The 10,784-nt window shown below is 55.5% G+C and overlaps 1 protein-coding gene across 1 annotated transcript in view; it reads right to left on the bottom strand.

The window, feature by feature from the left end:
* The window catches only part of LOC124024175 (trinucleotide repeat-containing gene 6A protein-like), a 53,520-nt gene extending 43,889 nt beyond the window's left edge, over nucleotides 1–9,631 (bottom strand). Inside the window, exons 1-5 of the mRNA XM_046338162.1 lie at nucleotides 9,562–9,631; nucleotides 8,020–8,279; nucleotides 4,178–4,255; nucleotides 3,630–3,806; nucleotides 540–650 (exon numbers count right to left, since the gene is read on the bottom strand). Coding sequence (XP_046194118.1) covers nucleotides 540–650; nucleotides 3,630–3,806; nucleotides 4,178–4,255; nucleotides 8,020–8,268 — 615 coding nt within the window. The 5' untranslated portion in view covers nucleotides 8,269–8,279; nucleotides 9,562–9,631. The remainder of the gene's footprint in view (nucleotides 1–539; nucleotides 651–3,629; nucleotides 3,807–4,177; nucleotides 4,256–8,019; nucleotides 8,280–9,561) is intronic.
* Nucleotides 9,632–10,784: the final 1,153 nt, after the last annotated feature.

The following is a 10,784-nucleotide window of genomic DNA, read 5'->3' as shown; positions in this document are numbered from 1 at the left end:
AGGGACCTCCCGGTTAACATCCCCCTTAAAGGGACAGTCTGGTTAACATCCCCTTTAAAGGGACCTCCCGGTTAACGTCCCCTTTAAAGGGACCTCCCGGTTAACATCCCCTTTAAAGGGACAGTCCGGTTAACATCCCCTTTAAAGGGACAGTCTGGTTAACATCCCCTTTAAAGGGACCTCCCGGTTAACATCCCCTTTAAAGGGACAGTCTGGTTAACATCCCCTTTAAAGGGACAGTCTGGTTAACATCCCCTTTAAAGGGACAGTCTGGTTAACATCCCCTTTAAAGGGACAGTCTGGTTAACATCCCCTTTAAAGGGACAGTCTGGTTAACATCCCCTTTAAAGGGACAGTCTGGTTAACATCCCCTTTAAAGGGACAGTCTGGTTAACATCCCCTTTAAAGGGACAGTCTGGTTAATATTTTTAGATGATCACACCAGGTAGTTCATCGGTGGCCACATATATTGTGTGTGTGTGTGTGTGTGTGTGTGTGTGTGTGTGTGTGTGTGTGTGTGTGTGTGTGTGCGTGCGTACCTGAGAGGACAGGACGGGTGGAGGCACTTGGTTACGGAGATTGTTCTGGGCTGAGTTGAGGGGAGCGTTATGAGATGGTACTGCACTGCTGCCATACATGGAGTTTACATTCTGTAACTAACACACACACACACACACACACACACACACACACACACACACACACACACACGTTAAGAGGACTGAAACACACAAGACACACACACTAAATTCAAGAGCAGCGTAACCACTCACCTGCCTACCAGCCTCAGAGACAGAGGGGGTTGGAGCCTGCCCTGAGCAGAGAGAGGGGATAGGCTGAGCAGAGTGGGAGGGGGAAAAGCTCATGCCGTGATTGGAGGAGAGCTCCTCCGAGGCGGAGCGATCATAAGCAGAGAGCGGCAGGGAGAGCTGCAGAGGCAAGGACAGACGGACAGATGAGGGAGGAGAGAAGGCCCCAGAGGATGGAGGGAGGAAGAGAGAGGGAGGAGAGAAGGCCCCAGAGGATGGAGGGAGGAAGAGAGAGGAGGGAGAGAAGGTCCCAGAGGATGGAGGGAGGTAGAGAGAGGGAGGAGAGAAGGCCCCAGAGGACGAAGGGAGGTAGAGAGAGGGAGGAGAGAAGGCCCCAGAGGATGGAGGGAGGGAGGAGAGAAGGCCCCAGAGGATGGAGGGAGGAAGAGAGGGAGGAGAGAAGGTCCCAGAGGACGGAGGGAGGTAGAGAGAGGGAGGAGAGAAGGCCCCAGAGGACGGAGGGAGGTAGAGGGAGGGAGGAGAGAAGGCCCCAGAGGACGGAGGGAGGTAGAGGGAGGGAGGAGCGAAGGCCCCAGAGGATGGAGGGAGGGAGGAGAGAAGGCCCCAGAGAATGGAGGGAGGAAGAGAGGGAGGAGAGAAGGTCCCAGAGGACGGAGGGAGGTGAAGAGAGGGAGGAGAGAAGGTCCCAGAGGACGGAGGGAGGTAGAGAGAGGGAGGAGAGAAGGCCCCAGAGGACGGAGGGAGGTAGAGGGAGGGAGGAGAGAAGGCCCCAGAGGATGGAGGGAGGAAGAGAGGGAGGAGAGAAGGCCCCAGAGGATGGAGGGAGGAAGAGAGAGGGAGGAGAAGGCCCCAGAGGATGGAGGGAGGGAGGAGAGAAGGCCCCAGAGGATGGAGGGAGGGAGGAGAGAAGGCCCCAGAGGATGGAGGGAGGGAGGATAGAAGGCCCCAGAGGATGGAGGGAGGTAGAGAGAGGGAGGAGAGAAGGCCCCAGAGGATGGAGGGAGGGAGGAGAGAGGGCCCCAGAGGATGGAGGGAGGAAGAGAGAGGAGGGAGAGAAGGCCCCAGAGGATGGAGGGAGGAAGAGAGAGGGAGGAGAGAAGGCCCCAGAGGATGGAGGGAGGGAGGAGAGAGGGCCCCAGAGGATGGGAGGGAGGGAGGAGAGAGGGCCCCAGAGGATGGAGGGAGGGAGTAGAGAGGGAGGAGAGAAGACCCCAAAGGATGGAGGGAGGGAGGAGAGAGGGCCCCAGAGGATGGAGGGAGGAAGAGAGGGGGAGGAGAGAAGGCCCCAGAGGATGGAGGGAGGAAGAGAGAGGAGGGAGAGAAGGACCCAGAGGATGGAGGGAGGAAGAGAGAGGAGGGAGAGAAGGACCCAGAGGATGGAGGGAGGTAGAGAGAGGGAGGAGAGAAGACTCCAGAGGATGGAGGGAGGTAGAGAGAGGGAGGAGAGAAGACTCCAGAGGATGGAGGGAGGGAGGAGAGAGGGCCCCAGAAGATGGAGGGAGGGAGAGGGAGGAGAGAAGACCCCAGAGGATGGAGGGAGGGAGGAGAGAGGGCCCCAGAGGATGGAGGGAGGAGAGAGGGCCCCAGAGGATGGAGGGAGGAGAGAGGGCCCCAGAGGATGGAGGGAGGGAGGAGAGAGGGAGGAGAGAAGACCCCAGAGGATGGAGAGAGGGAGGAGAGAAGGCCCCAGAGGATGGCGGGAGGAAGGAGAGAAGGCCCCAGAGGATGGAGGGAGGAAGGAGAGAAGGCCGCAGAGGATGGAGGGAGGAAGAGAGGGGGAGGAGAGAAGGCCCCAGAGGATGGAGGGAGGAAGGAGAGAGGGAGGAAGAGAGAGGGAGGAGAGAAGGCCCAGTGGATGGAGGGAGGAAGAGAGAGGGCCCCAGAGGATGGAGGGAGGAGAGAGGGCCCCAGAGGATGGAGGGAGGGAGGAGAGAGGGAGGAGAGAAGGCCCCAGAGGAAGCCAGAGAAGCCAAAGCTTTTTTATGACACTGAGCTACCACCAGGGGACTACATTCTGTAATGACACTGAGCTACCACCAGGGGACTACATTCTGTAATGACACTGAGCTACCACCAGGGGACTACATTCTGATATGACACTGAGCTACCACCAGGGGACTACATTCTGTAATGACACTGAGCTACCACCAGGGGACTACATTCTGTAATGACACTGAGCTACCACCAGGGGACTACATTCTGTAATGACACTGAGCTACCACCAGGGGACTACATTCTGTAATGACACTGAGCTACCACCAGGGGACTACATTCTGTAATGACACTGAGCTACCACCGGGGGACTACATTCTGTAATGACACTGAGCTACCACCAGGGGACTACATTCTGTAATGACACTGAGCTACCACCAGGGGACTACATTCTGTAATGACACTGAGCTACCACCAGGGGACTACACTCTGTAATGACACTGAGCTACCACCAGGGGGCTACATTCTGTAATGACACTGAGCTACCACCAGGGGACAACACTCTGTAATGACACTGAGCTACCACCAGGGGGCTACATTCTGTAATGACACTGAGCTACCACCAGGGGGCTACATTCTGTAATGACACTGAGCTACCACCAGGGGACTACATTCTGTAATGACACTGAGCTACCACCAGGGGACTACATTCTGTAATGACACTGAGCTACCACCAGGGGACTACATTCTGTAATGACACTGAGCTACCACCAGGGGACTACTCTCTGTAATGACACTGAGCTACCACCAGGGGACTACACTCTAATGACACTGAGCTACCACCAGGGGACTACATTCTGTAATGACACTGAGCTACCACCAGGGGGCAGTGCAACACTGCCCCCTGGTACACTACACAGACAGTACCTTGTCGTAGTAAGGGCTTCTCTCCATGGAAGGCTCTTTGTGGGTCTGGTGCCTGGAAGCTGAGTTTTTCCCCATCGCTCCACTGTACTCTCCCATGTTCACATCCATACGCTTGTCAGACATCATCCCTCCTCCTTCCATCTTATTGCTCTTCGACAAGTCTTCAGGAGAGTCTCTCTAGGAGGGGATGGACAGAGAGAGGGATAAGATAGGTCAGAGATGAGAGAGAGAGAGAGTCCACTGATGTGCTGGGGTCTTGTGGTCGTGCTGCTGCCCCTGGAGGCAGAGGTTGTGCAGCAGGAGAACATGTATAGTTATTTCTCTCGCTCTACCGCTGCGTTCGGGTCTATATGGGTCCTAGCAGGCAAATCTGTTACACATAAAGTCTAACCAAGACCTGTTACAATCACACCCGAAGGGTCGGGTTCCGGGAAGGGTCCCGAAGGGTCGGGTTCAAGGTTCAAGGCTGCGTACTCACAGGGTAGCTCATGTTGTTGAACTGTTTGATTTGAGGGTTCAGGGTTCAAGGTTCAAGGCTGCGTACTCACAGGGTAACTCATGTTGTTGAACTGTTTGACGAACTGGTTCATCCAGGCATCCTCCTGCTTGTTCACCGATTTGTTGATCTGAAACACACAGAGACCCCCTGGTTAATAACCCACACAGAGAGACGCCAGGGTTAATAACCCACACAGAGAGACCTGGGTTAATAACCCACACAGAGAGACGCCAGGGTTAATAACCCACACAGAGAGACCCCAGGGTTAATAACCCACACAGAGAGACGCCAGGGTTAATAACCCACACAGAGAGACCCCAGGGTTAATAACCCACACAGAGAGACCCCAGGGTTAATAACCCACACAGAGAGACCCCCTGGTTAATAACCCACACAGAGAGACCCCAGGGTTAATAACCCACACAGAGAGACGCCAGGGTTAATAACCCACATACAGAGACCTGGGTTAATAACCCACACAGAGACCTGGGTTAATAACCCACACAGAGACCTGGGTTAATAACCCACACAGAGAGACCCCTGGGTTAATAACCCACACAGAGAGACCCCTGGTTAATAACCCACACAGAGAGACCCCTGGTTAATAACCTACACAGAGAGACCCCAGGGTTAATAACCCACACAGAGAGACCCCCTGGTTAATAACCCACACACAGAGACCCCCTGGTTAATAACCCACACACAGAGACCCCAGGGTTAATAACCCACACAGAGAGACCCCAGGGTTAATAACCCACACAGAGAGACGCCAGGGTTAATAACCCACACAGAGAGACGCCAGGGTTAATAACCCACACAGAGAGACGCCAGGGTTAATAACCCACACAGAGAGACCCCAGGGTTAATAACCCACACAGAGAGAGACCTGGGTTAATAACCCACACAGAGAGACCTGGGTTAATAACCCACACAGAGAGACCAGGGTTAATAACCCACACAGAGAGACTAGGGTTAATAACCCACACAGAGAGACCTGGGTTAATAACCCACACAGAGAGACCTGGGTTAATAACCCACACAGAGAGACCCCAGGGTTAATAACCCACACAGAGAGACCCCAGGGTTAATAACCCACACAGAGAGACCCCAGGGTTAATAACCCACACAGAGAGACCTGGGTTAATAACCCACACAGAGAGACCTGGGTTAATAACCCACACAGAGAGACCTGGGTTAATAACCCACACAGAGAGACCTGGGTTAATAACCCACACAGAGACCAGGGTTAATAACCCACACAGAGAGACCTGGGTTAATAACCCACACAGAGAGACCTGGGTTAATAACCCACACAGAGACCTGGGTTAATAACCCACACAGAGACCTGGGTTAATAACCCACACAGAGACCTGGGTTAATAACCCACACAGAGACCAGGGTTAATAACCCACACAGAGAGACCTGGGTTAATAACCCACACAGAGACCTGGGTTAATAACCCACACAGAGACCAGGGTTAATAACCCACACAGAGACCTGGGTTAATAACCCACACAGAGAGACCAGGGTTAATAACCCACACAGAGACCTGGGTTAATAACCCACACAGAGAGACCTGGGTTAATAACCCACACAGAGAGACCCCAGGGTTAATAACCCACACAGAGAGACCTGGGTTAATAACCCACACAGAGACCTGGGTTAATAACCCACACAGAGAGACGCCAGGGTTAATAACCCACACAGAGAGACCTGGGTTAATAACCCACACAGAGAGACCTGGGTTAATAACCCACACAGAGAGACCTGGGTTAATAACCCACACACAGAGACCCCAGGGTTAATAACCCACACACAGAGACCCCAGGGTTAATAACCCACACACAGAGACCCCAGGGTTAATAACCCACACAGAGAGACCAGGGTTAATAACCCACACAGAGAGACCAGGGTTAATAACCCACACAGAGACCAGGGTTAATAACCCACACAGAGAGACCAGGGTTAATAACCCACACAGAGAGACCAGGGTTAATAACCCACACAGAGAGACCAGGGTTAATAACCCACACAGAGAGACCAGGGTTAATAACCCACACAGAGACCTGGGTTAATAACCTACACAGAGAGACCTGGGTTAATAACCCACACAGAGACCTGGGTTAATAACCCACACAGAGAGACCTGGGTTAATAACCCACACAGAGAGACGCCAGGGTTAATAACCCACACAGAGAGACGCCAGGGTTAATAACCCACACAGAGAGACGCCAGGGTTAATAACCCACACAGAGAGACCCCAGGGTTAATAACCCACACAGAGAGAGACCTGGGTTAATAACCCACACAGAGAGACCTGGGTTAATAACCCACACAGAGAGACCAGGGTTAATAACCCACACAGAGAGACTAGGGTTAATAACCCACACAGAGAGACCTGGGTTAATAACCCACACAGAGAGACCTGGGTTAATAACCCACACAGAGAGACCCCAGGGTTAATAACCCACACAGAGAGACCCCAGGGTTAATAACCCACACAGAGAGACCCCAGGGTTAATAACCCACACAGAGAGACCTGGGTTAATAACCCACACAGAGAGACCTGGGTTAATAACCCACACAGAGAGACCTGGGTTAATAACCCACACAGAGAGACCTGGGTTAATAACACACAGAGACCAGGGTTAATAACCCACACAGAGACCTGGGTTAATAACCCACACAGAGAGACCTGGGTTAATAACCCACACAGAGACCTGGGTTAATAACCCACACAGAGACCTGGGTTAATAACCCACACAGAGACCTGGGTTAATAACCCACACAGAGACCTGGGTTAATAACCCACACAGAGACCTGGGTTAATAACCCACACAGAGACCTGGGTTAATAACCCACACAGAGACCAGGGTTAATAACCCACACAGAGACCTGGGTTAATAACCCACACAGAGAGACCAGGGTTAATAACCCACACAGAGACCTGGGTTAATAACCACACAGAGAGACCTGGGTTAATAACCCACACAGAGAGACCCCAGGGTTAATAACCCACACAGAGAGACCTGGGTTAATAACCCACACAGAGACCTGGGTTAATAACCCACACAGAGAGACGCCAGGGTTAATAACCCACACAGAGAGACCTGGGTTAATAACCCACACAGAGAGACCTGGGTTAATAACCCACACAGAGAGACCTGGGTTAATAACCCACACACAGAGACCCCAGGGTTAATAACCCACACACAGAGACCCCAGGGTTAATAACCCACACACAGAGACCCCAGGGTTAATAACCCACACAGAGAGACCAGGGTTAATAACCCACACAGAGAGACCAGGGTTAATAACCCACACAGAGACCAGGGTTAATAACCCACACAGAGAGACCAGGGTTAATAACCCACACAGAGAGACCAGGGTTAATAACCCACACAGAGAGACCAGGGTTAATAACCCACACAGAGAGACCAGGGTTAATAACCCACACAGAGACCTGGGTTAATAACCTACACAGAGAGACCTGGGTTAATAACCCACACAGAGACCTGGGTTAATAACCCACACAGAGAGACCTGGGTTAATAACCCACACAGAGAGACCTGGGTTAATAACCCACACAGAGAGACCAGGGTTAATAACCCACACAGAGAGACCAGGGTTAATAACCCACACAGAGAGACCTGGGTTAATAACCCACACAGAGAGACCAGGGTTAATAACCCACACAGAGAGACCCCTGGTTAATAACCCACACAGAGAGACCTGGGTTAATAACCCACACAGAGAGACCCCTGGTTAATAACCCACACAGAGAGACCTGGGTTAATAACCCACACAGAGAGACCAGGGTTAATAACCCACACAGAGAGACCCCTGGTTAATAACCCACACAGAGAGACCTGGGTTAATATATATTAATACCTTGGGAGGGATTTTCTTCATGTAGTTCCAGCTGTGTTGCTGTGGCCCGCTGTTCCTGTTGTCCTGACCGTGGCCGTCTCTGTGGTTCTCTCTGTGACCGTCTCTGTCCCGGTCTCTGTGGTTCTCTCTGTCCCGGTCTCGGTGACTTGGGGTGTTACTCCACATCCCGATCTCCAGCTCCTCCTCCGGTTCCCAACTGGCCTGGCACGACACCTCCTCCCCGCACCAGGTACTACTCTCCTGCTGCATGGGCTTGGGACCTGGAGGGTGGAGAGAGGATGAAGGGATTAAACCTGGAGAGAGACAAGAGGGGGCCTGGAGAGAAACACGAGGGGACCTGGAGAGAGACGAGGGGACCTGGAGAGAGGGACGAGGGGACGAGGGGGCCTGGAGAGAGACACGAGGGGGCCTGGAGAGAGACACGAGGGGACCTGGAGAGAGACACGAGGGGACCTGGAGAGAGACACGAGGGGACCTGGAGAGAGAGACACGAGGGGACCTGGAGAGAGAGACACGAGGGGACCTGGAGAGAGAGACACGAGGGGACCTGGAGAGAGAGACACGAGGGGACCTGGAGAGAGAGACACGAGGGGGCCTGGAGAGAGAGACACGAGGGGGCCTGGAGAGAGAGACACGAGGGGGCCTGGAGAGAGAGACACGAGGGGGCCTGGAGAGAGAGACACGAGGGGGCCTGGAGAGAGAGACACGAGGGGCCTGGAGAGAGAGACACGAGGGGCCTGGAGAGAGAGACACGAGGGGGCCTGGAGAGAGAGACACGAGGGGGCCTGGGAGAGAGAGACACGAGGGGGCCTGGAGAGAGAGACACGAGGGGGCCTGGAGAGAGAGACACGAGGGGGCCTGGAGAGAGAGACACGAGGGGGCCTGGAGAGAGAGACACGAGGGGGCCTGGGAGAGAGAGACACGAGGGGGCCTGGAGAGAGAGACACGAGGGGGCCTGGAGAGAGAGACACGAGGGGGCCTGGAGAGAGAGACACGAGGGGGCCTGGAGAGAGAGACACGAGGGGGCCTGGAGAGAGAGACACGAGGGGGCCTGGAGAGAGAGACACGAGGGGGCCTGGAGAGAGAGACACGAGGGGGCCTGGAGAGAGAGACACGAGGGGGCCTGGAGAGACACACGAGGGGACCTGGAGAGAGACACGAGGGGACCTGGAGAGAGACACGAGGGGACCTGGAGAGAGACACGAGGGGACCTGGAGAGAGACACGAGGGGACCTGGAGAGAGACACGAGGGGGCCTGGAGAGAGACACGAGGGGGCCTGGAGAGAGACACGAGGGGGCCTGGAGAGAGACACGAGGGGGCCTGGAGAGAGACACGAGGGGGCCTGGAGAGAGACACGAGGGGGCCTGGAGAGAGACACGAGGGGGCCTGGAGAGAGACACGAGGGGGCCTGGAGAGAGACACGAGGGGGCCTGGAGAGAGACACGAGGGAGCCTGGAGAGAGACACGAGGGAGCCTGGAGAGAGACACGAGGGGGCCTGGAGAGAGACAAGGAGATGGGTTTGTGTGTGTGTCTGTCTCACCAGGTTTGTGGTGGTTCTGTGCTCCAGGTCCTTCCCAGCCTCCTGTCGCAGAGTTGTCCCCTCTGTCTCTGTCCCCCTCTGTCTCTCAGCTCCTCCCAGGTGGAGCTGGTGTCCATGGGTTTCCCCAGGCCGATGTCCCGTTGTCCACAGAGACGGGGGGGCCTGGCGGATCACCCCACGTTCCTGACTCCATCTTCTGGGGACCTGTGTACTGTTCACCCCAACCTGGAGGAGGAGAGAGTAAGGAGGAGAGAGACAGGAGGAGGAGAGAGTAAGGAGGAGAGAGACAGTAGGAGAGAGAGAGGGGGAGGAGAGAGAGAGAGAGGGGGAGGAGGAGGGGGGGAGAGAGAGAGAGGGGGAAGAGAGAGAGAGAGAGAGAGAGAGAGAGAGAGAGAGAGAGAGAGAGAGAGAGAGAGAGAGAGAGAGAGAGAGAGAGGGGGAGGAGGAGAGAGAGGGGAGGAGGTGAGAGAGAGAGGGGGAGGAGGTGAGAGAGAGGGGGGAGGAGGAGAGAGAGAGAGGGGGCAAGGAGAGAGAGAGGGGGGAGGAGGAGAGAGAGAGGGGGCGAGGAGGAGGAGAGAGAGGGGGCGAGGAGGAGAGAGAGGGCGAGGAGGAGGAGAGAGCGAGGGGGAGGGAGGAGAGAGCAGGGGGAGGAGGAGGAGAGAGCGAGGGGGAGAGCGAGGGGGAGAGAGAGGGGGAGAGAGAGGGGAGAGCGAGGGAGAGAGCGAGGGAGAGCGAGAGAGAGAGGGGGAGAGCGAGAGAGAGAGGGGGAGAGCGAGAGAGAGAGGGGAGAGCGAGAGAGAGGGGAGCGAGAGAGAGAGGGGGAGAGCGAGAGAGAGAGGGGGAGAGCGAGAGAGAGAGGGGGAGAGCGAGAGAGAGAGAGGGGGAGAGCGAGAGAGAGAGGGGGAGAGCGAGAGAGAGAGGGGGAGAGCGAGAGAGAGAGGGGAGAGCGAGAGAGAGAGGGGGAGAGCGAGAGAGAGGAGGAGAGAGAGGGAGGGGAGAGAGAGAGGGGAGGGAGGAGAGAGAGAGGGGGAGGAGAGAGAGAGGGGGGGAGGAGAGAGAGAGGGAGGAGGAGAGGAGAGGGAGAGAGAGGAGGGAGGGAGAGAGAGGGGGAGGAGGAGAGAGGGAGGAGGAGAGAGAGGAGGGAGAGAGAGGGGGAGGAGAGAGAGAGAGAGGCGGAGGAGAGAGAGAGAGGGAGGAGGAGAGAGAGAGGGAGGAGGAGAGGG

The sequence above is a fragment of the Oncorhynchus gorbuscha genome, unplaced genomic scaffold, assembly GCF_021184085.1.
Source record: "Oncorhynchus gorbuscha isolate QuinsamMale2020 ecotype Even-year unplaced genomic scaffold, OgorEven_v1.0 Un_scaffold_1761, whole genome shotgun sequence".
Taxonomy (NCBI): Eukaryota; Metazoa; Chordata; class Actinopteri; order Salmoniformes; family Salmonidae; genus Oncorhynchus; species Oncorhynchus gorbuscha.
The sequence above is the reverse complement of the archived record's forward strand: the minus strand, read 5'-3'. Positions and strand labels throughout refer to the sequence as shown.